Genomic DNA, 26,323 nt, shown 5'->3' with positions numbered 1-26,323 from the left:
CTTGAGGCAGCCCCCCACCTATGATTCATCCCCTCCTGGGGAGCAGTGAGGACATATCCTCAGCCCCTACCCTGTCTTCTTTCTGGGGACAAGTTGGGGACTGAGGGTCACAGGGCAGTGACCAGGGCTGGACAGAGGGACTCTGTACCCACTCGGGATGGTACTGCCCTCCCAGGGAAAACCCGCCCCGCTGACACCCACACCTCCCCAAACAGTCACAACAGGGGCCTTTAAACAGCAGCTTTAATGCCCCCCCGAATCAGCACCATGTCGTCACAGGCTTGGGTCAAGGGGCAGGTCAGATGCGGTCAGATTCAGTCACATCCGCTCACTGCCCACAGCCATTCCCACACTGAGTCATCTGCCGGGGAGGCAGGAGCCACAGTGGAGGTTTGTCCACAAGGGGGAAGGCTAGACCCATGGAACAAGTCACTGAAATTAACGGACATGCTCGTGCACGCTCACGTGCACGCAGGCCTCGAGCACCAAGGGGAGGGACAGCAGGGCCCAGCTGAGACACCGACTCCTCCAGGGGATGCTGAACTTCAGCTCATCGTCTGCCTAAGCTCCGGGCAGCACCTGGGCGGGGCAGGTTGGGTTCAGCCATCTGACCTTACCCATCACATCGGCCACAGAGAATGGGGAAGCTGGGGGCATAGGGTGTGGAGGCTCTGCCCGCAGAGAGGGATGCTCCCTCAGGTCTTTAAGGGAGGGAGCACTGAGGGGGGCCATACTGGGGACTCCACATAGAGCTGGGGTTCTCTCCTCAGCTCTTTGGTCTCGGGTGTCTGTCCCAGGTCCCCCAGTCTGAGGGGGCTTCTGACCCAGGACCCTGACCCTGGACATGATCTGGGTAGGCCCCTAATGGGATGGGAGGTACGCCCATACCTGTCCCCTGGCTCTGCGCCACCCGGGGCGGGCAGCGGCGCTCACAGGCCTCACGGGTCCCAAAACGGTTGGCATTCCCTCCGCAGCCACCATAGACAAAGGGGTGACAGGCCTCTATACCACCTGCCACAGCCCGATGATACCAGCGCAGGGTGTAGGCAGTACAGGAGCCCTCGTCCAGTGGAAGTGAGCAGGGGTCTGGGGCTGATGGAGGTCAGAGAGGTCAGCAGGGGTGGGCTCTGTCTGCCCCTCCCCAAACCCCTCTGGGCCCAGCCCCCTTTCTCACCATCGCCATCCCAAGGAGCCTCAGGGTCCTGGTATTCCTCCACGGAATACTCAGAGTATTCGTACTCATCGTCCTCGGGAGGCACCTGGCCTGCACGCATGGTGGGGTGTGCTGTGAGCAGGGCCCCGGCAGGGCCGGGTTCATGCTGCCCAACCCTGGCCCTTGGATGGGGTGGGCAGCACTGGTCTCCCACGTGTACACAAGAGTGTTCCCTGCATGTGGACCCTACACGTGTGGTGTGGGCCCTGCACACATGAGCAGCCCCGTGTGTGTCTGTGATCCCACCCCACACGCCCCATGGCTCCAGCCGTCCTCACCTTCCTCCTCTGCATGGGAGACGCGGAGAACGGGCACAGCGTGGAGCTGGGGGCCAGCGGTGTCTGCAGCGTAACTAGGGAGGGGTCCTAGAGCCAGAAGCAGGGGCACAGGGCCCTGGGGTCAGCATGGTGGCCACCCCAGCCAAGCCCCTGCTTAGAGGACCCAGGTGATGGGCACAGCAGGGCCTGGGGTGAGGAAAGTTCCGGGAGCAGAAAATACCAGAAAACTACTCACGTGATCCAGATGTGATAAACTGGCCCTGGCAAGCTGGAGGGGTCAGAGAGGGGGCAGGGAGAGAGACAATAACAGAGCAGGAGACAAAGATGGAAAGAGGCAGGGAGAGAGACGCACACGGGGGCAGAGACATACAGAGGGGGACAGCAGGAGAGAGTGACAGGCAGGAGAGAGTGGCAGACAGGAGCGAGAGGAAGGGAAGCAGATGCAGAGAGAGAGAGAAAGAGAAAGAAAGGAAGGGGAGAAGCAGACAAAGGGCGAGAGCGAAGTTGGGAACAGGCCAACAAAGGGCAAGAGAGAGAGGGAGAGACAGCCAGTCAGGAGCCGGCAGGCATGGAGACAGAGGGAAAGCAGCCACAGAGAGAGGCGGAAGGAGACGAGCTTCACTCTCTGACGCCCCCCAGGGCCACCAGAGCCCTCCACCCAAACCCTGGCTCCACATCAGGCCCTGAGGAACTGGCTCTGCTCACACCTTCACCCCCTCCACACGCCACCATCCTGGGCACCCAGGAACACTACGTGTCCCTCCACCTCTGCCCGGGTCTCCATTTGGGGAAGTCCTGTCAGCATGTCTGTCCTGAAACACCTGTGTGCTTTTCGTATCCATCTGTCTCCACCCATCTCCTTGACTGCTTGCCCCTTGTAGTTCTGGGGATGCTGCCTGCCCCTGTCTAGGGGTACGGGGATGGAGTGGGGTGGTACCCAAGAGACTGTGGGCTGGGCCCCACTCACCACAATGCTGACTCATCTCCTGACGCACAAGGCCCCGAATGTCATCCTCCTAGGAGCCCAAGACCACAAGGGTCATGAAGAACCAATGGATCACAGAAGGCCAAAGGGTACATGACGCAGGGATCATGGAGGGACAGCGCTGAGTCAGGGTCCAGGGTCCAGGGGGTCAGGGGTTGGGTGCAGGAGGCAGAGCCCACAACCCCCATACCCCACACTCACTGTCAGTGCAGCTTCTCCCTTCTCACCGCGGGGCCCCGCAGGTCCTGGCCGCCCCTATGTGCAATGGATAGGACCAGGCTGTGACCTCTGATCTCACAGACACCAGAGGTCACCCCAACCTTTGACCCCAAGCCCAGGAATCCCCACTCACCTGCTCCCCTCTCTCTCCAGGGGTTCCAGGGACCCCAGGGGCCCCCACCACACTCTCTCCAGGGGGACCTCGTTCACCCTGTCAGACAGGACCAAGTAAGCAGGGTCAGAGGCAGTGGGGGTCAGAAGTAGGACAAATTGGGATCATAAGTTCAGAGGTTGGGGCAAAGATATTGGGGGAATGGGTTGCAGAGCCAGAGGTCAATGAGGTGTGAAGGGTCAGTGAGGCTCAGGGGTCTGGAGTCAGTCAGGGCCCCTCACCTTCTGGCCCTGAAGTCCTTCAGGGCCTTTGGGACCAATACTGCCAGGTGGCCCGGGGGGACCACTAGAGCCATCACTGCCCCTGGGACCTGGGAAGCCCCCAATTCCTGGAGGCCCCTGAGGAGAGATAGGTCAGAGTCAGTGATGAGAGCTTCCAAAGATGGACCCACTTCCAGAGAGTACCATCTCCTCAATTCACCATGACCTTAGCCTCAACTTACTCGCTCCCCTTTCTCGCCCTGGTCACCCTTGGGTCCTGGCTGCCCATCAAAACCGCGGTCACCCTGGGAACAGAAAGAAGCATGAGAGTCCCTCTGCCTTGGCCTACCTCAGCTCAACCCCCATAAGCCCCCAGGCCCAATGGCCATAACCTCAAGTACCGGTGGCCCTACCAGCCGGAGACCCTCAATCTGCCATGATACCCATGACCCTGACCCCACTGTGATGCCCCTTGCCCTGACTCCACCTATTTCCCCTACACTGACACTCCAACCTCCCCACTGACCTCCACCCACCGTAACCCCTCAGCCCTGAGGCATGTGCTGCTCCACCTCCCATCCCTTAATCCTAAATGTGCATTGTGGGGACTTCCCTGCCAGTCCAGTGGTTAAGACTCCACGCTTCGGAATTTCCCTGGTGGTCCAGTGATAAAGGATCTGCCTTACGATGCAGGGGACGTGGGTTTGATCCCTGGTCAGGGAACTAAGATTCCACATGCTGCGGGGCAACTAAGCACACGAGCCACAACTACTGAGCTTGCGCGCCTCAACTAGAGAGACTGCATGCCACAAACTACAGAGCCCACGCGCTCTGGAACCCGTGCGCCACAACTACAGAGCCCACGTGCCCTGGAGCCTGCGTGCCACAACTAGAGAAGAGAAAACCCGCATGCCGCAGCTAGAGAGAAGCCCGTGAGCCGCAACATAGAGCAGGCTGCTCTATGCACACTGCAACAAAAGATCCCGCATGCCTCAATGAAGATCCCACGTGCCGCAACTAAGACCCAACGCAGCCAAAGAGAAATAAAAATAAAATAAATAAATAATAACTCAATCTTAAAAGAAAAAAAAAAAAGACTCTGCGCTGCCACTGAGGGGGCACGGATTCAATCCCTGGTCGGAGAACTAAGATCCCGCATGCCACACGGTGCGGCCAAAGAAAAAAAAAAAAGCACATTGTGACCCCAACCCACCCTGAAACCTTAAGACCAGCCCCACTCCACCCCCCAATGTCCCAACCTTTCACGACCCAAAACCTTCCTTGACCCAAAACCTTCACGACCCAACCATGCCCTTCCCTGCCCAATCCTAAACCCCCAATGTCCACTGTTGAGAGAGACCCCATACCTTGGGACCGATCAGGCCCTCCTTCCCAGGGGCCCCTGACTGGCCTGGAACACCTGGCTCCCCCTGGAGAAGAGAAGACATTAGCCAGGCCCTGGTCCACCCATTCACTCCTCATTCTGGGGGTGCCCCACTCTCACCAACTCTCCTTTGCGTCCTGCCAGCCCTGGGCGGCCTAGGGCACCAGCTTCTCCCTGCAGGGATCAGGTGGAGGGATCAGCGTTAGGGCCCAGGCCTCACAACCCCCCACATCCCCACGCATATGCCCCATCACCCCTGTACCTTATCTCCCTTCTCTCCATCAAGGCCACAGGCTCCCTTAACCCCCCGTTCGCCCTGCGGGAGAAAAGAAGTGAAAAATGACTTCCAGATACCTCACCCTGTAACCCCTTGACCCTGAAACTACTCTCCAAACTGGCCTTAGATACTCCAACCTCTGACCTTCCAACCTCTAACCTAACACCTCACATTCAACCCCGGATACCCCCACATCTGACCCCAGATACCTGACCTCTGACCCCAGATACCTCACCCTCCAACATCAGGTCCTCCTGATTAGGGGAAAAAAACCAGTCCCCTTCCCACCTTGAGGCCCCGGGGACCCATGAAGCCAACATCTCCTTTGTCTCCTCGGACACCAGGGGCTCCATCTTTTCCTTGGGATCCCTGGGGGGAAAGGGGTCAATGTGAGGCCAGGGGAGGTCAGTGAGGGATCAGAGGGAATCACTTTGGATGTAATGGACAGGGAACACCATAGGGGTGAGAATCATCATTAGGGGCCAGAGCCACTGGAAGGGCAGGGTTTTCCATGGGGATGAGGGTCACCATGGGCAGGGGTCACTATGTGGGTGGAACCATCATGGGGGCTACTGTGAAGGTAGGGGGGTGCCTGAACAACATGAGAGTACTGGTTCACTGTAAGGTCAAAGGCCACTACATGGGCATGGGGGCATCTTACCGGCTCACCAGGGATCCCTGCAGCACCAGGCTCACCCTGTGGGAAACACAGATGGGGGAGGGCAGCCCTTCAGTGTGACTGTCCCCTATGCTGGCCTGTCTGCTGCACATGCAGCCACTCGGTGACTGCAGCTAGGGCCCAGGCTGCACAAGGAGCCCGTGTGAGCACATATGGGGCCAACAGCGAGGGAGGCAGGAAACCCTCCAATGCTCAGAGGACACCCCTGGGACAGGGGTGTGTGATGCATGGCTCTGGGTCTGTACCTGGGGCTGGACTTGCCTTGGGTCCTGTGAGTCCACGCACCCCCAGCAACCCTGCTGAGCCCTTGTCTCCAGGCTGTCCCTTGGCGCCCTGTGGGAGTGACCAGGAGAGGGACACAATCAGGACCAGACCAGGCTGCATGCTCGGAGAATGACTGGAACCTGCTGACTGGGGCGGAGCTGGCCAGTGCTGCTCCCACGCACTTCCCCACGGCCCCTTCCCTTCCAGCCCACGCCCCAGCAGGGTGGAGCTGGGGACTGTGGCTTGTGGGGTGGCTCATTTCTCACCCCAGGACCCCCAGATTCCTGCCACTCCTCTTACCACTGGGCCCCTACCCTTACCCCTACCTGGAGTACCCCTAACAGCCAAGGAGCCCCCTTCCCATTCCCACAGGCACTCTCATAGAGCCACAGGCCACAGACTCCCCTTCTCACCTCATATCCAGGCCCTTGAGCCCCTCCCATAGAGCCCCCAAGCTCTCAGCTACCCCACAGAGTTGCTACAGCTGACAGAACCCCCTCCCCTCTGACCCCCAGAAAGCCCCCTCCCATCCTCCCCTCCTGTCCTCACAGACCCTCCATGGAGCCCCCCAGCCTGTAGGACCCCCCTCCTCACCCTGTATAGAATATCCCAACCTCATCCCCATACCTTTTCTCCAGCATCCCCACTGTCTCCCCGAGGTCCTTTGTCACCATCTATGCCCCGAGGCCCTCGTTCACCCTGGGTCAGGGTCAGAAATCAGGGTCAGGGGCTAAAAGTCCCTTACCCTCTGAGGGTTTCAGCTCTCAGATCCCCTGGCCCAGCCCACACAGAAGCCCCTCCCACACCCATCTGCACATGGACCAGACCCACTCACCATGTCCCCCTTGGCACCCCGTGGCCCCGGAGGCCCCATAATCACAGCTGAGTCACCCTGAGTGGACAGGGGGCAGTCAGAGGAGTCAGGGGCACCCTTAGTCCCCTGCCTTCCCCCATGCGCACACTCACCTTGTCACCCTTTAGCCCTGAGGTTCCAGTGTCACCCTATTGGGTGGAAGAGTGTGAGTCTCACCCAAATAGAGAAGTCCCAAATCCTGAGTTGCAAGATCCATCCCCACCCACACTGACCCCAGGGGCCTCTTCCCCATATCCTTACCTTCTCCCCACGCTCCCCCCGGCTGCCTGGGGGACCCTGTATGAGAGAAGAAAATGGTGAGCTAAGGGAATTTGTGGGGACTACTGGGGAGATAGCTCAGGGGGCAGGGGAGGACTGGGGGGCCCGGGGGAATGGGGGAGACAAAGGACCAGAGAGTAGCCAAGGAGAACCAGAGGGCTGCAGAGTGTCACAAGGGCCCAGAGGACACAGGCAGGGGACTGAGTCACATCACTGGCTCTTTCCCCAGGGGGACCCACCACGAGTCCTCGGGGTCCCTCCAGGCCGGGGCGGCCATCTTCACCCTGGATGGTGACAATAGATTCAGTGACTCAGTAAGTTGGAAATCAGAGGCGAGAGCTGTGATGAAGGGAGTCCCAGGGTGGCTCCCTGGAATGGCCATGGCTGCAGAGCAGGACATACGTACCCGGACACCTGGCTCCCCACGCTCGCCTCGGGCCCCAGGCGGCCCTGCTCCAGGGTCTCCCTGGAGATCAATAGGACACCAGGGATCAGTGAGGGGAATTGGTGGAGGACAGAGGGTCATGGGAGGTCGGTGGAGGTTGGAGGGAGTGACAGGGGTCAGTGGAGATTGGAGGAGGTGACAGGGGTCAGTGGAGATTAGAGCGGGTGACAGGGGTTAGTGGAAGCTGGAGGGGGTGGCAGGGGTGAAAGAGAGAGCCAGCAGCATTGTCCCATCTACCTTGTCTCCTTTGAGTCCAGGGGCCCCAGGTGCTCCCTGTGGGCAGAGTGAGGTGAGGCTTCTGTGCCCCTCAAAGGCACACACACATCTAGCCACACAGTGTGGCATAGTCCCCAGCCTAAGTCCCCACATGGACAGACTCCAACACACAGCAATCAGAGACATGGGGCGTTGGGGCACTTCTACTCACCGCTAACCCAAGGGGTCCAGGTGGCCCCAAGGGACCTGGGGCTCCCTCTCTCCCTGGGGGGCCTGCCAGACCCTACAGTGAAAATGAGGCAAGAGAGGCGAAGGGTGACTTGGGAACCTTCCTCCCGTGCTGTCCCCCCAAGACCAGGAGCCCCCTCGGCAGGGTTGGGCCCCCTTCTCCTCCTCACCCAGTACCAGATTCAGAGGTCCTGAAGTCACCAAGTCACCACATGAAGCCCTTAGCGCCCTTACCCGCTCTCCACTGGGGCCCGGCTGACCCATCTCTCCTCGAGGGCCTGTCTGACCGGGGAACCCCGCAATACCAGGAGCACCAGGGGTGCCAGGGGGGCCCAAGTCTCCCTGGAACAAAAATAGCAAAGGGAGGAATGGCTCCAGCAGGACCCCTTCCCAGGACAAGCCCCAGAATACCCTCTTCCTCCCACCTCCAGGCCCCCCGCCCCACCTGCTGCCCCCACTACTAGTGATGGGGCATTGTTTTACCTTTAGACCTGGAGGACCAATTGGCCCAGGGGGCCCCTGGACCCCAACTCCTGGGTCACCCTTCAAGGGAAAGAAGAGTCAGATCAGGCTCAGGGAGTCTCAGGACCATGACCCCCAGCAGGGATGCTTTAGGGCACACATACCTTGTGACCTTTGAGTCCTGGAGCCCCTTTCTGACCCTAAAAAAAACAGAGTAAACAGCATTTGAGAGTAGGAACATGAACCCAGAGCTCAGGTATGGCCCCAAAACATTCCCAGGGGAGCCCAGAGGTGAACACAGCCATTTGGGACCGAGGATGTGAGTGCAGGTACATGGGAGTGCAGACAGGAGCAGGAACTCAGACATGTCCCATCCCAGGGAGCTTAGACATGACCACAGACATGAGCTCAGATACGGGAGCACAGACAGGGTGGGGAAAGGGGCAGCACCAATACATGACGAAGGAGAGGCCCACAAGAACTCCCATGTGTCCTGAGACCTGGGAGATCAGACAGGAGCACATGTGCTCAGACACAGGGGGGAACAGGCACGTGGAAGCCAGGAGGCGTGACCCCCGCATGCTCCCAGAGCAGGACCCTGAATGCTGGAATGTTCAGCCAGGCTCGGGTTCAGATGTGCCCAGGCCCAGGAACGGTGCCTCACATCCACAACTGCACTCCTCAACCCAGACTCAGACTCGCCCAGACCCCAGACTCACATCTTCACCAGGATCTCCAGGCTCCCCAGCACGGCCGGCTTCACCCTGCATAGAAAGGGTGGTGAGGGTGTCTAGCCACCCAACCGTACCCCTCCCTGCCCAATGCACAGGCCCTGGGGCCAGGCCCACCTCACCTTTTCGCCTCGCGGCCCCGGCAGTCCTCGGTCACCTTTGGCTCCCTGTGGATACAGGGGTCAGGAGGACACATGGGTGTCAAGGGCATAGACAGCTGAGACTCAAAGAGGGAGCATGAGGCCCGGACCACGTAGGGCATATTATGGAAGGTGAGGGTCACGGGGGTGGAGGAACTATGCTGTGGAGGTTCCACACTCACCGGCTCTCCCACCAGGTCTCCAGCAAGGCCTCCAGGGGCGCCCTGATGAGGGAAAGGGGTCAGTGGGGTTCCTCAGCCCCTAACCCTTGTCCCCCCCAAACCGGGGCCTCCCACACACTCACCTTCTCTCCCTTTGCTCCAGGGGGCCCGACCACAGCCTGCAGGGAACTCCTGGTGAGTTACCTTGCCTCCTGCCACCTCCCCATCCCCACCCCGCCGTCCATATGGAAGGGACAAACTAGGCTTGGAGGTGAGGCAGAGGAGCAGATGCAGAAGGTGGGGGTCAGGATCAAAGATCACCTGTCCAGGGGTGCCCATGGGTCCAGGCTCTCCTTTAGGTCCGACAGGGCCAGGCAGACCTGGTGACCCCTGTGGCAGAACGGCGGGTGGAACTCAGTGCCTCTCCACCCCCTGCCCCTGCTGCCCAGCCCTCCTCTTCCTCCAGGCACACGGCTGGCACAGGTCCCATCACATGCCCACAGCGAGCTCCCCTCAGAACACACACCGGCACGCCAGGGGCTCCTCTGTCTCCGTCCTTCCCACTGGCACCATCACGACCTGGCACTCCCGGCTTCCCCGTCTCCCCCTGAGAAGGGAGAGCTCTGTCAGGGGCCTGCCCCCTGACTCCTGACCCGCGGAGTCCAGCCCTGATTCCCAGGACTCACCACTTGTCCAGGCAAACCTGGTGCCCCCTGAGGACCCTGAAGGAAACAAGTCAGATGTGAGAGGGACATGGAGAGCACGGGACCCAGAGGGCAGGGCCATGCTATCCCTGCGGGGGCCTCACTCACCACAAGGCCTGAAGTGCCAGGGGGGCCAGGAAGTCCCACAGCTCCAGTGGGTCCAGGCAGGCCCTGGAGGAAGAAAAAGTTCAGGGCAGTGCCAACCCCACCCAGCTCCCTGTGACTAACCCATGGGCTGGGTCACTCACCCGTCCTGGTGGTCCTGTCTCTCCGGGCTCCCCCTGCCAAAACCCCAGAGACTGCATGACCCCACAGATGAACGAGAGGCCCTTCAGCCCCCATCCACAAGCAAAGCCCACATGCACGGGGCACCTTGGTGCTCAGTCGCATTACAGGGCAGTGACATTCCCAGAGGTTGGCAGATGTTATCCTGGTGCAGACAGGCTGCTCCAAGCCACCACCTCCTTCCAGCCACACACCCATACATGCCTATACTCACCTTCAGGCCAGAAGGTCCCTGGGGTCCCGCAGGGCCAGCAAGACCCTAGAAAAGAGTATCAAGGGCAGGAAACTGGGGTCAGAGTCATCCACCTGGACTCATGGACTAACACAAACAAGTTATCCAACTGAGTCATCAGTGGGGACCAATGCCTGTCCCACCCCCACCAGGCAGTGCTTCCCCATCACTCACCGGGGCACCGGGTGGTCCAGGGTCTCCATGGCCACCCTGTTGGAGAGAGAAAGAGCCAGATGAGTGGGAGCCAATCCCACCCTCCCAGGGAAACTGAGGCAGTACTGCCCATTGTAGGGGTTGCCCACTGTAGGATGGGAACAGGAGGGAGCAGGATTCTGGGGTACTCACCATTGGGCCAGGGGCCCCCCTCGGACCTTGCAGACCCTGGATAGAGAAGGGGGCTGCTGAGCCTCAGTCTGGCCTCACTTGGGCCTGTTCCTGCCCTCTGGAGACCTTTGCCTGGGGGCCCCACTTCTGCACCTCCACCCCTCCCAGGCATAAATCACCCCGTACCCACAGACTGCCCCACATGGACAATACACATGGGCCTGTACGCGTACACAGCCATCATGCATCTGCACTCAGACCTGGGCACCCAGTCACCACACCCCGGCACTGGTCACTGGTGACATGTGCATACGGCAGCCAGCACACAGCAAAGGGTAGCTGTTCCCCAGAATGTCGGCCAGGCTGTTCCTGCCATCACTCACCGGCTTCCCCTCAGGCCCAGCCACACCACGCTCTCCTGGCAGACCCTAGAGAGAACACGTTTAAGGCCACACTGTCCTCGTTCCCCATCCCAGCTTCCCCCTAGACAGTCCCAGGCAGAGCAGACTCCAGCGCGGACAACACAAGTGAGAGCCGTGTACTTGTGCACACACGGCCCGTGGGGCAAGGACTCACCGGGTTGCCATTTTGACCCCTCTGTCCAGGCTCTCCCCAGTCTCCCTTGATGCCTGGCTCACCCTGCAAGCAGAGTGTCATGCCCTGAGCCCCCATCACTGCCAGGTGCCCACAGACATGCCACCCCGGCATGCCCTCCCGCAGGGGAGGGGAAACATGGTGGGGTGGGAGGCCTTACCCTGTCTCCTTTGGGGCCTCGGTTGCCGTCACTGCCTGGCTCCCCCTGTGGGGATGACATGTCAAGCCAGGCGCCGGCGCCATGGCAAGGGTGGCCCCCAGGTTGATCCCACACACTGACCTTAGCACCCTTGAGTCCAGGGGGTCCTGGTTCTCTAGAGAGTCCAGAACCTGGCTCATCCATGGCCACCTACAAGCACAAGGTCACAGTGGAGAGATGTGTCTGTCACAGAGGCATGGAGGGGTCATCCCAGATCACAGGGTGCCAGAGGGTTGTAGGGTCAGAGTCACCACATGGAATTTCTGGGGCTCAAGCCAATGGTGGCCTCTTGGTGACAGCAGTCACAGGTTTGGGCAGAGCTGGGGTGATCACCTTGGGGCCAGGGGGGCCAGGGGGTCCAGGGAGGCCAGGAGGGCCGTCTCTGCCCTGCAGAAAAGAAGGAAATGGGTGGCCACCCCAACACAGCCCATAGGCAGTCCCGTCCGGTAAAGCCCCCGCCAGCTCACCTGTTCTCCACGTTCTCCTTTCTCTCCCCGTTCTCCCTGAAGTGCAAATCGCAAGGTGGGGGCTATGCCCGTGGGGAGTCAAGCTCCTCCTGAGCCCACCTCCCCGGCCGTCCCAGCCAGGCTCACCCTCTCTCCTGGTCTCCCTGCCTCTCCCACACTCCCAGCCGGGCCTGGGAGCCCAGGGATACCAGGCTTTCCAGGTTCCCCAGCAAGGCCAGGAGGTCCAGGGGGGCCCCTCTCCCCAAGGGCCAGGCCAGGTGGCCCCTGAGGGCCAGGGTCTCCACGATCTCCCTTCGGCCCGCGTTCTCCAGAAAAGCCAGTGGGGCCCTGGAGGAACAGAAGAGTAAATGCTGGTGTCAAGCACACCGTCCACAGGACATGCCCCCCCGGAGCAGCCAACACACACCTCCTTGCCTGGGGGGCCCCGCTCTCCTGGGTCCCCCTTGGGGCCACGACGCCGTTCAGGCACAGGCAGGAAGCTGCCAGAGCTCTCTTCCCAGCTCTCCACGATCTCCCGCAGGGCAGACGTCTGAGTGACAGTGAGGGGTCAGAAGAGCAGGGCCATTACTGCAGCCTCCCACGCCCTGGCCTGGCCCCGCGGGCATTACTTTTCCCATGGGGTTCCCACCAGCCCCCATGCCCAGCCCCCAAACAACCTACCTTGATGCCAATATTTTCCAGCAACCGCTCCACATTCTGGGGACACAAACTGGGTGAGGGGCTGCCCACAGAGGAGAAGGCCCCACACTGCCCCCCAAAACATCCTCCATACCCTCTTCCCCAGGCCTCTTGCCCAGAGGACCCTTTAGCCCTTGGTTGAGGTGGCTCGAGGTCACTGGAAGCCCCTCCCTGACATGTCCCCGCTGCCCAGGTTCCCCTCAGTGTAGGCTACAGGAATCCCAACAGGGCAGGGGGCTGAGCACACAGCACAGCTCCAGTGGGGCCTCACGGCAAGCAGAAGGGGACAGAGGTGGCCGCTACAGGCGTGCACATAACAGTCAAGGGCCAGGTTCCAGGCTTCACTCACCGCCGTGCTCCCAGGCTCTCCTCTCAGGCCACGCTCTCCTGGGAGGCCCTGGAGACACCAAGAGACAAGCTGCTGGACCCAGCTTGGGGCTGGGGCTGGGGGCGTGTGCGCGCATGCGCAGGTGCTATGGCTACCGGGGCAAGTGAAAAAGATGGGGGCCTCACCTGTTCCCCTTTGGGTCCAGTCTCCCCACGGTCACCCTGAGAAAAAGAATGAGCAGTGGGGAAAATGCCCTCACTCTGGGCAGCCCCTGACCATACCTCCCACCCAGCATCTGCACACTCACCTTGGAGCCCGAACCTCCCGGAACACCAGGGAAACCCTGAGATATGTCAGAATACAAAGAAGTCACACAGGATCATGGCCTCCCAGGGTGACAACATAATGGCCCCTGTTGCTCCCAAGTCCTGGAACTACCCTGGACACTTACCTGGCCAGGAGGGCCGATCTGCCCTGGGAGGCCCGGGGGGCCCTGGAGTCCAGGGCTACCAGGAGCTCCTCGCTCACCCTTGGGGCCATCATGACCCTGTGGAGGATGCAGCCAGCATCAGGACCCTGAGACCCCAGAAAGGAGTGGAGCCACATATCACAGGGTCAGGGTCAGGGGTCAGAGGTTGCAGAAGACTCCAACACTCACTTCTCTCCCAGGAGCGCCCGAATTTCCCTTCTCTCCCTAAGGAAGACAAGGGCGCTTCAGACATGGCCCCAATCTGAGCCAGAGCAGACTCCAAGTGAGGGGACTCACCTTCCTCCCATCTTCTCCAGGGTCCCCAGGTCCTCCCTGCGGGCAGAGGACTCACATCAGACCCAAAAGAATTAAGAATTAAGAATTGTCTGTGTGTCTTGGTATCTGTCTGCAAGTCCTGTGTCTACCTCACTATGTGTGGCCGTATGTATACAAGTGACTGTGGATACAAATGCATATGTCGGTCTGTCCCCACATGTATCACACGTCAGAGCCTTGGATGTGTGTCTCACCACACCTCCACAGAGGTACACGTGCAGCCCTGGGGCCAAGTCATAGCACGTGTATGGGTGGAAGTGTTTGTGTGTCAACATGTCTTCAGTATCCCTGAATAGGGGCTTCACACCTGTGTGTTGGCACCTCTCCATCTGTGTCTGAGGCTCTTTGCCTGTGCCCGTGGCTGTGGTTATATTAGCTTGTGTTGGCCCATCCAGGCACAGGTCGGCATGTCGACTTAACTCACTGTGTCTGTGAGGCTGCCTGTGTGTGCACATGGACATGTGCTTCAGGATGTATCTGTACGTGTGGGCTACGTACTCGGGTGTTGGCACATGTCAGCATGTGTCTGTGTGTGTGCCCCATGTGTATGGCACATCTGGGCCATGTCCACGTGCTAGCATTTTTTGGAGGTTTCACTGTGTCTACCCTGGACACTCACGTTTTTCCCATTCAGGCCAGGCTTGCCATCCTCGCCTGGCTTTCCCTGTGGGAACAGATCATTGGTCAGAAGTCAGGGTTGGGGTGAGGGCAGTAAGGGGGCAAAAGGGTACCAGGAGGGGACTTCCCTGGTGGCACAGTGGATAAGACTCTGAGCTCCCAATGCAGGGGGCCCGGGTTTGATCCCTGGTCAGAGAACTAGATCCCACATGCCTGCCACAACTAAGGAGCCCGCCTGCTGCAACGAAGACCCAGTGCAACCAAATAAATAAATTTTTTTTTTTTTTTTTTTAATAAAAGGGTACCATGAAAGTGGGGCTCACCGGTGCGCCAAGGGGACCAGAGGGGCCAGGGGGGCCCTGTTCTCCTCGAAGGCCAGGAAGTCCCTGGAAAAAGTCTTTGCTAAGATTGAGAAGGCCACTGATACATCTCTTGGGGCACATCCATGGACTTGGAGAACCCCACTAAGAACTTCCTCCAGTGTAGAGTCCCCCCAGAATTGGGAGGAGCCATGGAGGTCCCGAGGTTGAGACCCGACAGGGTAGGGGGCCCCTGCTGAAACTCCCAAGGGAAGAACCCTCAGGATTTGGGGGTCCTACTGTAGCGCCCAAGGCAGAGAAGGTCAGAAAGCAGGACTCTGCTCAAACCTGCCTGCCAGGGACTGGGACCCTCCCAAGGACAGGGCTGGACCAACTCCCCCTACTCCCGCTGATACTGTGACTATGAAGACCGGGCTAGACAGTTCATGCTGGACCCCTGAGCCGCCCTCCACCCTAATATCTCCCCATACTTACGTCTCTCCCTGGGTCCCCAGCCTTGCCTATAGCACCCTGAGGAGAGACTCAAGTCAGGGAGTCCGCAGTGGTCATGGGGTCAGGGGCACTGCCCACTGACAGGGCCACTAGCTCCTGTGAACCCAAGGCCTGTCAGGCAGTAACATCCCCCACCCAGGCAGGGTACTAGGAGAAGACACAGATAACCCATCTGGCCCCAGAGTTCATCAAGACCCAGAAGACTCCAGTGAGTCTGGAGCCATACAAAGGGGCAAGGGAAGGGGCGTGACCAGGCAGTGACCACCACGACTCACAGGCAGCCCAGGGGGACCAGGGGTTCCTGGTTTCCCATCCAGTCCACTGCGGCCATCCAGGCCAGGGAGGCCCCGGTCACCCTGAGGAGAACAGAGTGGTAAGAGGCCTCGAAGGATGAGACGGATCTGGGAGCCCAGGCTCACAGTCGGAAAACCTCCATGCCCTCTCACCTTTTCTCCTGCTGGGCCTCGAACACCTGGGTCCCCCTGAAGGGAACAAGGTCAGTGAGAGGTGAGGGCACAATGGGAACTTAGGCTGATGGGGCAAAGTGTGTCACTCACCTGTGGGCCGGGGGGCCCCCGAAGTCCACTGATGCCCTGAGGACAGGGGGAGGAAGAAATCAGAGCAGGCTTTCCCAGGCCCGTACATTCCCACGGGATAAGCCACACTCACTCTCTCCCCAGAAGCTCCAGGGGGGCCGGGGTCACCCTTGGGTCCTCGAGGACCCTCCTGTCCACGGTCCCCAGACTCTCCCTATGGTAGAGACAAACGTGTTGAGGGAATAGCACTAGGGCCACACGCATGCCCGAGGCAGAACCTGTCATGGGGGTGGCTGGGATGCTTTCTTATGCTCACAGCTTCACTCCACCCACGGAACATGATACCTTCTCTCTGACTCCAAGTCCAGTGTCCACCTGTGGGGGGAATGGCCAGTGAGAAGAATAGTTCAAGTAGGGGAAGAGGAGTTGGTGAGGATCAATGAAGACATCAGGGGGCAGTGGGGGAAGTGGGAGTCAGTGGAAGGGATGAAGGGACACGGTGTGGGGCCAACAGGGGCAGGTGAGGGAGATGACAGAGAATCAGACCCAGTCAACCCTTACCAGCCGTCCAGGGGGTCCTGGGGGACCCTAGGAAAGGAAAGAATTGTAGTCAACAGGAGCCCTGCGGCCCCACGGTATGGCTCAGGTTTGCCTCAAGCTCAGCTCTGCTCCCAGATTCCCTGCACCCCAGTGCCAAACCCCAGAAGCCAGGTCAGGCCTGCAGGTGGCCACCAGGGCTCCCGACCTTGACCTCCAGGCCCTTAATGGAGGTGCTGACCAGACTGAGCACCAGAACCCTGTGTCCCTCCCGAGCCCAGAACACCAGCACTACTCACTGGCTCCCCACGGTCACCCTTGGGTCCAGATGGTCCAGGGCTTCCCTGCAGAAAGTCAGAGGGTCAGGGTCAGTGAGGAGAGGCAGCAGTTTGGGGGAGCTTTGGAAACACCTTAAGGATTCATGGGGATCCTGGTGGCCTTTGGGGGTTGTGACGAAGGGGTCAAAGGAAATGAGGATTGTGAGGGTTTAGCACTGCAGGGTCGGGGTGGCAGTGTCAGAGGCTGGGAGTTGGATGGTTGGAGATTGAAGCTGAGGTTAGAGTTCAGGGGTCAGAGGTCAGGACTCACATTTCGTCCATCCTCTCCAGGATCTCCCTGGTCTCCCTTCTCACCCACAGGCCCCCGAGTTCCAGGTGCCCCCTGAGAAGAGCAGCTGGTGTGAGACAGACCCTCCCAGCATTTTGCAGATTCCCCCATGACCCCCATACTGCCCCCGTTCTCCATCATCCTGAAAACCATGTCAGAGTTTCCCATCTCCACATGCCTCCCTCCAGACTCTCCCATCGCCCTTTCTCCCCTCAGAGTTTCCCACAGCTTCATGCCCACCTCCTATAAGTTCTCTCATCACCCCCCTTACTTCTCCCCGCAAAGCCTCACCCGAAGGCCACGCTCGCCAGCTTTTCCAGGCAAACCTGGTTCACCCTGGTGGTGGAGAGAACACCACATCAAACAGGTGAGTTAGGCTCAAACTAACTCAGGGAGTGGCGACAGAGAAGGGCCTGGGAACCAACTGGACCAGAGGCAGGGGGGTGGACTGGATAACCTGGTAGAGCCCCAGCCCGCCAGGGGTCACAGTTCAAGGGTAAAGGATCAGAAACCACAGTGGGAAGGAATCTCACCGGGGGACCCTCGTCACCTTTCTCTCCAACTTCACCCTGTGAGACATGAGAGTCAGCCTTGGTCCCCAAACCCCCAGGGAGGCCAGCAGTACCCTACTCCCCATCCCCCAGCACTCCCCCAGTCCAGTCCTCTTACATCTCGTCCTCGGGGGCCGATGGGTCCTGGGGAACCAGGACGCCCAGGGTCTCCCGTCTCTCCGGGAGGCCCTGAGTCACCCTGTGGAGGAGGCAAGAGTGATGCAGCACGTATAGCCAGCCCTTGAGGGGAGGTGACCCCAGAAACCTTGATGCTACCCAAGGTCACAGGCACTCACCGGGGGTCCTGCTCTGCCAGTGAGGCCAATGGGACCCTGCAGGGCATGGGGAGGGAGGTAGGACTTAGTTGGGGCTCCCAGGCACCACCTCATCTCCTTCTGTCACACTCCCCATCCCCACATTTACTCACCCGGACTCCAGGGTCTCCCTTGGGGCCAGGGTCCCCAGGAAGAACCAAGCCAGGTGGGCCCTGGGGGAGGAAGGATCAGAGGTCAGGGGACACAACCGTCACCTGCCCTAACCCCTAAACACTTCCCCACACTTACCCGTTCCCCTTTGACTCCAGTAGCTCCTTTGGGCCCAGAGAGCCCTACGTCTCCCTGGAGGTGACAAAGACCATCAGCATCAGCCACAGGCTCCATGAACCCCACCACCCAGCGACCATGCCACAACTGTCATGACTTCCGGGCCTCCAGGAAGACCCAGAGGCAGGCCCTATGACCTTGATCTCAACCCTGTAACAGCTTCCCTTCACTCTTACCAGACTTACCTTCTCTCCTTTAGCTCCAGCACCCCCAGGTCCCTGAAAACAAACAGGACAGACACGGCTTGGCCCTGCCTAGGGATCACACTACTACAGCCTTGGTTGGAGTTGGGGTTATATACAATCAGAAGTCTCTGCCCAGAGGTCACAGGGTCACCACTGGGAGCAGGGCAGGGGTTACACAGGGCTCACGACCTGTATGGTGGTCATGGGGTCACAGGATCACAGCCAGGAGTCGGAAGGCATGTTACAGCATTAGAGTCACAGAGCTCTGAGCCAGTCCAGGGTCCCAAGGTTATGGGGTCATAGCCTGGAACGCTGGTTTCCAGGCGGGTCACACTGCTCAAGGGCCTGTGCAGTGATCGGAAACACACCCTCCCTTCACTCACCACTGCGGGGTCCCCAGGGCGACCAGGCTCCCCCTGTAGAGAAAGGATAGGGACAGGGATGGGTCAGGGACCCACCTAGGAACTCAAGGCCCCAGTATCCCACCTGCCACAATCCCTGGTATCGGGGGCACTTGACTCCCAGCCCATGACCCACCTTCTCTCCTCGGCGGCCAGTGGGTCCTGGTGGCCCCTGCACATGGAGAAAGCATGAGCCCAGGATGGGGAGGAACACATGAAAGCCCTACTCCTGATCCCACAGTCACATACTTACTTCAGGACCCTCAAGTCCAGGACGTCCAGCAACTCCTGGTGGACCCTGAGGAAGAGGAGCAGAAATGCTGACCCAGGTGGGTGGGGGCAGAGGGATTATGGCAGATAAGGGCTAGAGGTTCAGGATGGGGGTCACAGAAGATCAGGATTTAGGTCAGCAGGGGTCAAACTCGGCAGGAAGACAGAGACCAGGTCAGTGGAAGTCAAGGTCAGTTCAGTAGGGTCAGAAAGCTAAAAGCGGGTCCCTGGGGTTGAGGGTTAGAGCCTGCATCAGCAGAGATGAGGAGTCATGTGAGGAGGGGTGGAGGGCCAGGGGCAGTGGAGATCAAGGGCAAGAAGTCAGAACCAGGAGGGGTACAGAGCCAAGGTCTGCTGGCACCGGCAGTGGGGTCAGTGGGCTCACCTGTGGTCCTGCCGGGCCAGGGGATCCACGTTCGCCCTGATGGAGCAGAATGGGTCAGAGCTGAGTCTGGCCCCAGATCCTCCGGGGCCCTGAGAGCCCCCCAGGCTGCACTTACCTTTTCTCCAGTCTCACCCATGGCCCCTGTTAGTCCTCGGTCACCCTGAGGGGAGAGAGATAGGAGAGGGGCCTTTACTGTCGAACCCCAGACAGAGTGTCTCAAACTCCAATCATCTGTCTCTGAAATCACAGCCTCTGACCTGGGGAGAACCCTTATCTCTTGATCCTCCTGCCTCCCCTAATCCTATAGGGGTCCCAGTGTGTCACCTCTCATACCTGACCCCTCACAAAATGGCACTTACTTTGGGGCCAGTGTCTCCAGGAAGTCCCCGTAGGCCCTGAAAGGGGTTCAGAGATTTGGGTTTGGGAATAAGGATGGAGTAGAGGGTTGATGGCTGAGGGTGGGGGCTGGAGCTATGCCCACCACGCTCAGAATCCCTGGCCTCCACACTTACCGGCTCACCCGGGGTCCCAGGTTGTCCTGGGAGGCCTGGGGCTCCATCTTCACAGTCACCCTGAAGGAGAAACAGGTGGGTAGAAGACCCTGCTCCCAGCACCCAGAGGCCTCACCCCAGAACTGGGACACCAAGAGGTCAGGTCTCCCACCTTTTCTCCTTTTTCTCCAGGGGGGCCAACTGAGCCTTGGGGTCCACGGCTTCCAGGAAGACCCTAGGAGGAAATGAGTAAAAATGTGAGCCCCAAACTGAGGTCCAGCACCCACCCACTGCCCCAGCAGAGCCCCCAGCTCCTCTATCCACACCCCAGAGCATGGCCCACAGGGTCCCCAGCAGAGCCTCAAGGCTCCCTCACCGGCAGCCCAGGCTCCCCTAAAGCAACGCTGCCGTCACCTGGTCCAGGGGGGCCCTGGGAAAGAACAACAGGTCAGGGGATGGCCGGGGGGAATCAGACTCCAAGCCACCCCCAGCATAACTTGCCCCTCACTTACCCGCTCCCCACGATCACCTTTCTCACCCTGGAAGAGAGATCATGACACATGACCCTGGACTACACCTCCACACCCCAAGATACCAGGAGGAATGAGAGTCTTGGGGTCAAACTGGATTACAAAGTTCATGGAGGAACTGAGGAGTCATGGGTGGGGGTGATCAAGAGGTCACATGAGCTCAGAGTGACCAGTAGGGGTTGTGTGGGCTCGAATGAGGTCACCAGGTCACTGGATCACATGGAGGTGATGAGACCATATGGCGGTCATGCCCTCACCTTCACAGCTGTTCCAGAAAATCCTGGGGGACCACGGGGTCCTGGGTCTCCCAATGGGCCACGAGATCCAGGGGGACCCTGATGGAAGAGACAAAATATAAAGTACAACCCCATAGACCCACCCCATTGGTTCCCCCATCACACATCACTCCCCCCCCCAACCATATTCTAGAACTTACTGGAGGTCCAGGGTCCCCTTTCTGCCCAGGAAGCCCTGGGCCCTCGCCTCCAATGACTCGTCCAGGCTCTCCCTGCAGGACAGAGAACAGCAGGAAGGATTCAGGGTATGGGAGCCTTGAGGTAGGAGAAGCCCCTAGAGGTCCCCAGCTATTCCTCATCATGCCTTAGGCCCCACACAGTGTCTGTCCTGGGGCAACCCTGTTCCTCCCTGGGACATCCCGGCTTGGTTCCCTCCCCTCCCTCCTTCACCTACCGGCTCCCCCTTTGGGCCTCGAGGCCCTCGCTCTCCCTGAGGAAAAAACAGAGCAAAGGGTGATGCTTGGTCTCAGCGCATTTCAGGGTGGGCCCCTACAAGCCAACCCCGCTCCACCACCCCAGCTCCCCACCCTGAAGAAAGGGCTCTGGGAAGACACTGGGAGGCAGAGCAACTTACTGGTTCTCCACGAGGACTGGGCCACCCTGGGGAGCCCTGTAAACGGAGGCCAGAGTCAGACCAGTCAGACCACCCCACCCGCTCAAGCAAAGCATCCCACCATGTGAACTGCGAGGGCAAGGCTTGCTCACCTTCGGGCCAGGGGTTCCAGGAGTCCCAGGGCGGCCAGGGCTGCCTGGAGGCCCATCTGCCCCAGGGAAGCCCTAAGGAGGCAAAGAGGTTAGGGCAGGAAGGGACCCTCCCTCAGTGTCCCTGGTTCGCTGGAGGAGCCCCGACTGACTATCCTTCACCTGAAGCTCTCACCCCACAGGCCCCTGAGCGTTGTTGGGGGTACAGCAGTGGGGCAGGGAAGCTGCCCCGCTGAGCTGAATGGAGCCGAACCCCAGGCACAAGGGCAGTGATGAGGCCAGGGCCTTCCCTGCCTCTTGGACTTGGAACTTCCACCCGGGCTCTCCAGGGGATCTCAAAACCCCACTGGTCCCCCCTAATTCAGATCCTTCCCCAAAGTCTCTGCTATGGTTGATAATGTCCACTTAGGCTTCTAGTAATACTCTGTGTTTCTAACTCTGTTTTTTCATTCCCTCTTGTAAAAACCCTGAGGAAGCTTCGAGGATTGTCTTAGGGGAACCTCAATGGTCTCTACACTCACCCTCTCACCCTTCGCAATGGTACTTCCAGGAGGTCCCTGGGGGCCAGGAACACCCATCCTGCCCTGAGAGGAGAGAGCAGGTGAGGAGGCAGTACGCCGGTCAGGGGACAGAGGACAGGTGTGGGGAGGCACTCACCGGGAGGCCGGGGGGGCCAGGAGACCCGGCTTGTCCTTTCAGCCCCTAGGAAGGATGATCGGTGAGCCCTGTGCTGCTGACCTCCCCCTGACCCACTGAGCCCCCCAACCCATTCTCTACCCCCCACCAGAGCCACTCACCATCTCTCCGGGTTCCCCCTTCTGGCCCTGGGGAAAGATGTGTTGGGCGACGGTCAGAGTGGCAAGTTCCAAGAGTGGCCCTCACCCACACTCTCAACCCTGGACACTTACCTTTGGACAATGCACCAAGCAAGGCTCTGGCTGTAGCTGTGGACACAGGGTCTCCTTGAGGTCAGCAGTTCTACCAAGAGCCCCCAGACCCGCTCTTTTTCACCACCTAGTCCCCCAGAGGCCCCTTCCAAACCTGGGTGGTCAAAGCCGTCTGACACAGGGCTGTTGCCAGACTACTGACTGCCTGGTCCAAGCTTGGACCATCATCCACGGTGAAGAAGGTCTGGGCAGAGTCCATGCCCGGCACCAAGCGACGCAGCTGTTCTGGGTCAGCTCCTGCCAGGCCCAGCATCATCACTTTGAGCCCTAAGGAGGGGTCCAGCAGCCTGCATGACGACCCTGCTGGGGCCAACCCTATTCCCAGGCCCCATTCCCACCAGCCCTGCTCCTCACCAGCAGCCTGGGCCTCACGGATAGAGCTGAAGATGTCACCTCTCAAGGGCTCATCCACCAGTAGAACCATCACCCCCGGCACGTGCCGGCGTCGTCCAGGGGCATCTGGTGCCAACAGGTATCTGTGAGCTGTAACCACAGCTGTGCCTGGGAGAGAGGTCATGTCAGAACTCAGGGGCACCAAGCTCCCAATGGGAAAGCCCCAAGAATCCATGTCCACTGTAGTCCTTACCCAGGTTGTTCCCACTTGGGTCCGTGTAGGGGATGTTGCGGATCTTCTGCCGGATGACACCGAGGTCATGGGAGCTGTTCAGCGAGAACAGTGGGGAGGGCCGGTGACTGTAGGACAGGAGGCCAACCTAGGGTGGGGAGACCACAGAGCCTGGGGAGGATGACACAGCAGGGACAGGGGACACAGAGCCTGGTGGAAGACACAGAGCCCAAGGTGTGTAACTAAACCTGAACTATTAGGGGGTCAGTAGTGATGGTAGGATACGGAGCCAACCAGCAAGTGAGGCGATCTGGAGCCTGGGGAAGGGCGGGGAGAAAGCCTGGACCAGTAGTGGGACAGGGAAATGGTGTGGGACCAGGGGTGGGCAGGGACAGGTAGGAGTCTGGCTGCCTCTGGGGCCAAACCTGGACAGCCTGTGGCCCAAGAGGCCCAAGTGCAGACACCAGATGCTCCAGGGCTCGCTTCACAGCCTCTGCGCGATGAGCATTGTCTCGAGTGGTATGCAGCAGGAACACCACGTCCATCAGGCCGTGGGGACACACTGCAGGAAGGGGGCTGAGTTACTGAAGCAGTCGGCCCACCTAGCTACTCTCTTGGGCTCCTCCCACTGGGCCCACCATACCTGGGGTCTGTGTGACAGAGGCCTCAGGACCCTGTACACCCTCCCGGACAGGTGTCAGGGAGAATATGTAGGAGATGCCAGGCTCTAGCCCTGTCACCCGCTGGGAGCTTGAGAGCCCCGGAAGTGTCTGTGAGGCCCCAGGCAATTCTGCAGAGGACAGAGCTCAGTTGAACAGGAGGCCCTCCATGGAGCCCCCACTGCCAGCCCACCCTAACACTGGCCTCCCCGTCACCTTGGCCAGGGCCTCTGAGTGGCTGCCAGGATAGGATGTAGCTGGATACCCCAGACACCGGGGTCCAGGCCAGAGTCACTGAGTCGACTGAGGTGTCTACAACACGCAGTTCAGTGCTTGGGACACGAGGTGACTCTGAAGGAGGAATCAAAGACTAGGGATCCGAGTATGTGTCCCGAGAACCCAGAGGAGAGAGATCTAAGGAGATCCTGGGGCAGATTCATCTTAGTGAAGGAAGTGTCACCGGAGGTCATGCTGGGATCATCCCGGGTCAGGAATGGTAGGGGGGCTACAGGAGGAGTCACTCAGGGTCATGGGGTACAGGAAATCAGGGTGGGTCTTCGGTAGGGGTAAGAGCACACCAGTGTATGCAGTTACTTCTGAGGGGGGCCCTTCTCCAGCTGTCCCCAAGACACTCAGCCATATACGGTAGTGGGTCGCTGGCTCCAGCCCGTCCAGTTCGTAGCTGCTGAGTTCCGGCCCCAGGACCCGGGACTGTTCCTGGCCACCTGGGGCAGGCATGAGAGGGGGGCAGGGGCACGTAGGAGGATACTACAGACCGGCATTAATGGACACACCCACCTCACTGACCCCCTCGTACCTTACTGACAATGACGCTGCCAGTCTCACTGACTGACCCTGCTGATGGGGACCACCCTCCTGACTGATCTCCTCATTCTCGCTGACCCTGCCCGACTGACCCTCATTGATCCCACGCACCTAGGTGACTGATACCAGGTACCTTCAGCGATCCCGCAGACCCCCACTGACAGACCCTGCCCACTCTCATTGATTTCGCCGACCCCACCCCCAGCCCCACCCCATTGGTCCCTAACCTCCCTACCGGGGGCACCTCTCACCATCAGGTCGCCAACGCAGACGGAAGCCTCGTGCCCCGGGCACCGGCTGCCAGCGCAGCCTCAGCGAGTGCTCCCCTCGCTGCACTACGCGAAGTGTCTCCAGGGCTGGTGGAGCCTCCTCAGGCGCTAGAGAGAAAGCACAAGAATCAGGAAGGCTCCGCTCCCCCCACTGATCTCTGTGCCAATCCCAGACCAACCCTGGAACACGCACAGCCCCCAACCGGCCCCACTGCCTATCCCAGGCTACATCCCTCCGCCCCCCCGAAGACCCCGCCCCCACAGGTTCACTACCAATCCCTGGCCCCTTTTCCATTCCCGAGCACAAACCCCGCCCCCAAACCGTCCAGGGCACCAATCCAAGGCTCGCGCCAGCCCGAGCTCTGCCTACGCGTGGTGACGACAATGGAGACAGGTGCGCCCTCACGGTCCCCCACAAGTGCAGTCACTCTCACTGAGTAGCTGACTCCGCCTTCGAGGCCCCGTATCTCAGCGGAGTCCGTGTTTGCTGGGAGCATCTCCTGTCTCGTGGGGCCACCTGGCCAGGTGAGCATAGGGCAACGGTCAGGGATAGGGGTGGCTGACCAAAGGGGCCAATCCCAGCCAGGAAGGGCAAGGGCAGGGTCAGGGAACCATACCCTCGCTCCGGCCCCAGGCCAGTCTGTAAGCTGTGGCTCCAGTGACCCCCACCCAGGTGACCCGCAGAACGTCACTGGAAGCATTGAGGATCTGCAGCTTCGAGACACTGCCCACAGGCTGAGGGTCTGGAGGAAGACGCAGGGAAAAGGATCAGGGGCCACTGGATGGCTGGCAGAGAACAGGGTGGCAGAACAGGCATGCTCAATGCAGGGAGGTCTATCTGAAGGTCAGTAGGAGGTTACTGTGGACGGGTCAGTGTAGGCAACTCCTGAGTGGGAGAAGATCAGTGCCTCAGAGCGGGCAGTGTGGAGCAGCCAGGAGGTCACTGTGGGTGGACTCCTAGTCAATGTGGGGTACGTCAGTGTGGGGAGAGAAGTCATGAGAAGAGCTGTGATGGAGCGGGCAGCTGGAGCAGTCAGGAATACGCAGCAGGACAGGGTAGCCAATGAGATGTGGTTGGCAGATGGCCAGGGTCCACGTACCAGTCCTTACAACCACAGAGGCAGGGGTCCCATCCACACCAGCCACACGGGCCCACACATGCACTGTGTACTCGGTATCTGGCTCCAGCCCATCCAGCTCAGCCACTGTGGCCTCCCCAGAAACCAACTGGGATTTCTCTGGGCCTAGGAGTGAGAATGAAGGTAGCTCTAGGACTAGCCAGACGCTGCCCCCCAATGTCCCGCCTGGACCCCGAAGAAACCCCTTCTCCCATTCCACCCAGACCTGCCCCCGACAACCTCCAAAACCTCTGGTCCCTTCCCAAACCCCTGGTGCCCACCGTGGCCTGAGTGCCAGGAGACCCTGTATCCTGTGGCACCAGGAACCCTGTTCCAGGTGATGGTGACAGATGAGCTGCTGACTTGAGTCACACGGACTGTCTTCATTGGGCCCAGTGGGTCTGGTGGGGAGAGGCATTGGGGAGTCTGATGGAAGAGCCAGTGGAGGGTCTGGTGGGGGAGGGTTTGGGGGGGGGACATCTAATAGAGGAAGGCAATGGGAATCTAAAGGGAGGCAAGGATTTGATAGTGGATGCAGTGAATGGGTCAGATGGGGAAGGAGTGGGGGTTCTGACAGAGGGGATAGTAGAAATCTGAGGTGGCAGGTGACAGAAAT

The 26,323-nt window shown here is 59.8% G+C and overlaps 1 protein-coding gene across 13 annotated transcripts in view; it reads right to left on the bottom strand.

The window, feature by feature from the left end:
• The window catches only part of LOC309606985 (6-phosphofructo-2-kinase/fructose-2,6-bisphosphatase 4), a 75,764-nt gene that overhangs the window by 42,955 nt on the left and 6,486 nt on the right, over positions 1–26,323 (bottom strand). For 6 of the 13 annotated variants that reach the window (XM_082344908.1, XM_082344903.1, XM_082344892.1 and 3 more), the window contains 102 exons: positions 25,989–26,108; positions 25,690–25,833; positions 25,207–25,332; positions 24,960–25,106; positions 24,572–24,697; positions 24,074–24,220; positions 23,712–23,846; positions 23,480–23,626; positions 23,262–23,398; positions 22,858–22,984; positions 22,626–22,772; positions 22,366–22,538; positions 22,233–22,268; positions 22,122–22,148; positions 21,982–22,026; positions 21,846–21,908; positions 21,328–21,399; positions 21,197–21,232; positions 21,017–21,052; positions 20,763–20,834; positions 20,584–20,661; positions 20,309–20,335; positions 20,173–20,226; positions 19,969–20,031; positions 19,818–19,877; positions 19,665–19,700; positions 19,421–19,465; positions 19,306–19,341; positions 18,904–18,948; positions 18,787–18,822; positions 18,633–18,665; positions 18,250–18,282; positions 18,026–18,079; positions 17,890–17,949; positions 17,759–17,794; positions 17,581–17,661; positions 17,445–17,480; positions 17,203–17,247; positions 16,894–16,965; positions 16,605–16,649; positions 16,330–16,356; positions 16,114–16,143; positions 15,902–15,982; positions 15,790–15,825; positions 15,679–15,714; positions 15,508–15,588; positions 15,215–15,250; positions 14,744–14,806; positions 14,422–14,466; positions 13,764–13,799; positions 13,656–13,691; positions 13,449–13,544; positions 13,305–13,340; positions 13,183–13,218; positions 13,019–13,066; positions 12,652–12,687; positions 12,398–12,520; positions 12,118–12,318; positions 11,992–12,027; positions 11,858–11,911; positions 11,606–11,674; positions 11,486–11,530; positions 11,308–11,370; positions 11,115–11,159; positions 10,753–10,788; positions 10,582–10,617; positions 10,390–10,434; positions 10,139–10,171; positions 9,999–10,061; positions 9,873–9,908; positions 9,713–9,793; positions 9,508–9,576; positions 9,330–9,365; positions 9,208–9,249; positions 9,008–9,052; positions 8,874–8,918; positions 8,319–8,354; positions 8,176–8,235; positions 7,927–8,034; positions 7,676–7,747; positions 7,486–7,521; positions 7,210–7,269; positions 7,043–7,087; positions 6,786–6,821; positions 6,638–6,673; positions 6,507–6,563; positions 6,299–6,370; positions 5,669–5,740; positions 5,390–5,425; positions 5,017–5,097; positions 4,714–4,767; positions 4,572–4,625; positions 4,435–4,497; positions 3,310–3,372; positions 3,089–3,205; positions 2,829–2,906; positions 2,678–2,731; positions 2,459–2,507; positions 1,727–1,759; positions 1,492–1,578; positions 1,175–1,264; positions 889–1,092 (listed from right to left, as the gene is read on the bottom strand). In XM_082344908.1, coding sequence (XP_082201034.1) covers positions 889–1,092; positions 1,175–1,264; positions 1,492–1,578; positions 1,727–1,759; positions 2,459–2,507; positions 2,678–2,731; positions 2,829–2,906; positions 3,089–3,205; positions 3,310–3,372; positions 4,435–4,497; positions 4,572–4,625; positions 4,714–4,767; positions 5,017–5,097; positions 5,390–5,425; positions 5,669–5,740; positions 6,299–6,370; positions 6,507–6,563; positions 6,638–6,673; positions 6,786–6,821; positions 7,043–7,087; positions 7,210–7,269; positions 7,486–7,521; positions 7,676–7,747; positions 7,927–8,034; positions 8,176–8,235; positions 8,319–8,354; positions 8,874–8,918; positions 9,008–9,052; positions 9,208–9,249; positions 9,330–9,365; positions 9,508–9,576; positions 9,713–9,793; positions 9,873–9,908; positions 9,999–10,061; positions 10,139–10,171; positions 10,390–10,434; positions 10,582–10,617; positions 10,753–10,788; positions 11,115–11,159; positions 11,308–11,370; positions 11,486–11,530; positions 11,606–11,674; positions 11,858–11,911; positions 11,992–12,027; positions 12,118–12,318; positions 12,398–12,520; positions 12,652–12,687; positions 13,019–13,066; positions 13,183–13,218; positions 13,305–13,340; positions 13,449–13,544; positions 13,656–13,691; positions 13,764–13,799; positions 14,422–14,466; positions 14,744–14,806; positions 15,215–15,250; positions 15,508–15,588; positions 15,679–15,714; positions 15,790–15,825; positions 15,902–15,982; positions 16,114–16,143; positions 16,330–16,356; positions 16,605–16,649; positions 16,894–16,965; positions 17,203–17,247; positions 17,445–17,480; positions 17,581–17,661; positions 17,759–17,794; positions 17,890–17,949; positions 18,026–18,079; positions 18,250–18,282; positions 18,633–18,665; positions 18,787–18,822; positions 18,904–18,948; positions 19,306–19,341; positions 19,421–19,465; positions 19,665–19,700; positions 19,818–19,877; positions 19,969–20,031; positions 20,173–20,226; positions 20,309–20,335; positions 20,584–20,661; positions 20,763–20,834; positions 21,017–21,052; positions 21,197–21,232; positions 21,328–21,399; positions 21,846–21,908; positions 21,982–22,026; positions 22,122–22,148; positions 22,233–22,268; positions 22,366–22,538; positions 22,626–22,772; positions 22,858–22,984; positions 23,262–23,398; positions 23,480–23,626; positions 23,712–23,846; positions 24,074–24,220; positions 24,572–24,697; positions 24,960–25,106; positions 25,207–25,332; positions 25,690–25,833; positions 25,989–26,108 — 6,753 coding nt within the window. Of the gene's footprint in view, positions 1–225; positions 580–888; positions 1,093–1,174; positions 1,265–1,491; positions 1,579–1,726; positions 1,760–2,458; positions 2,508–2,677; positions 2,732–2,828; positions 2,907–3,088; positions 3,206–3,309; positions 3,373–4,434; positions 4,498–4,571; positions 4,626–4,713; positions 4,768–5,016; positions 5,098–5,389; positions 5,426–5,652; positions 5,741–6,298; positions 6,371–6,506; positions 6,564–6,637; positions 6,674–6,785; positions 6,822–7,042; positions 7,088–7,209; positions 7,270–7,485; positions 7,522–7,675; positions 7,748–7,926; positions 8,035–8,175; positions 8,236–8,318; positions 8,355–8,873; positions 8,919–9,007; positions 9,053–9,207; positions 9,250–9,329; positions 9,366–9,507; positions 9,577–9,712; positions 9,794–9,872; positions 9,909–9,998; positions 10,062–10,138; positions 10,172–10,389; positions 10,435–10,581; positions 10,618–10,752; positions 10,789–11,114; positions 11,160–11,307; positions 11,371–11,485; positions 11,531–11,605; positions 11,675–11,857; positions 11,912–11,991; positions 12,028–12,117; positions 12,319–12,397; positions 12,521–12,651; positions 12,688–13,018; positions 13,067–13,182; positions 13,219–13,304; positions 13,341–13,448; positions 13,545–13,655; positions 13,692–13,763; positions 13,800–14,421; positions 14,467–14,743; positions 14,807–15,214; positions 15,251–15,507; positions 15,589–15,678; positions 15,715–15,789; positions 15,826–15,901; positions 15,983–16,113; positions 16,144–16,329; positions 16,357–16,604; positions 16,650–16,893; positions 16,966–17,202; positions 17,248–17,444; positions 17,481–17,580; positions 17,662–17,758; positions 17,795–17,889; positions 17,950–18,025; positions 18,080–18,249; positions 18,283–18,632; positions 18,666–18,786; positions 18,823–18,903; positions 18,949–19,305; positions 19,342–19,420; positions 19,466–19,664; positions 19,701–19,817; positions 19,878–19,968; positions 20,032–20,172; positions 20,227–20,308; positions 20,336–20,583; positions 20,662–20,762; positions 20,835–21,016; positions 21,053–21,196; positions 21,233–21,327; positions 21,400–21,845; positions 21,909–21,981; positions 22,027–22,121; positions 22,149–22,232; positions 22,269–22,365; positions 22,539–22,625; positions 22,773–22,857; positions 22,985–23,261; positions 23,399–23,479; positions 23,627–23,711; positions 23,847–24,073; positions 24,221–24,571; positions 24,698–24,959; positions 25,107–25,206; positions 25,333–25,689; positions 25,834–25,988; positions 26,109–26,323 lie in introns of those variants that run through there. The other 7 variants (XM_082344893.1, XM_082344910.1, XM_082344909.1 and 4 more) reach the window with 6 other exon arrangements.

Source organism: Balaenoptera borealis, assembly GCF_965194805.1.
Source record: "Balaenoptera borealis genome assembly, chromosome: 12".
NCBI classification, from domain to species: domain Eukaryota; kingdom Metazoa; phylum Chordata; class Mammalia; order Artiodactyla; family Balaenopteridae; genus Balaenoptera; species Balaenoptera borealis.
Note: the sequence above shows the minus strand (reverse complement) of the source record. Positions and strands in the feature narration are given on the sequence as shown.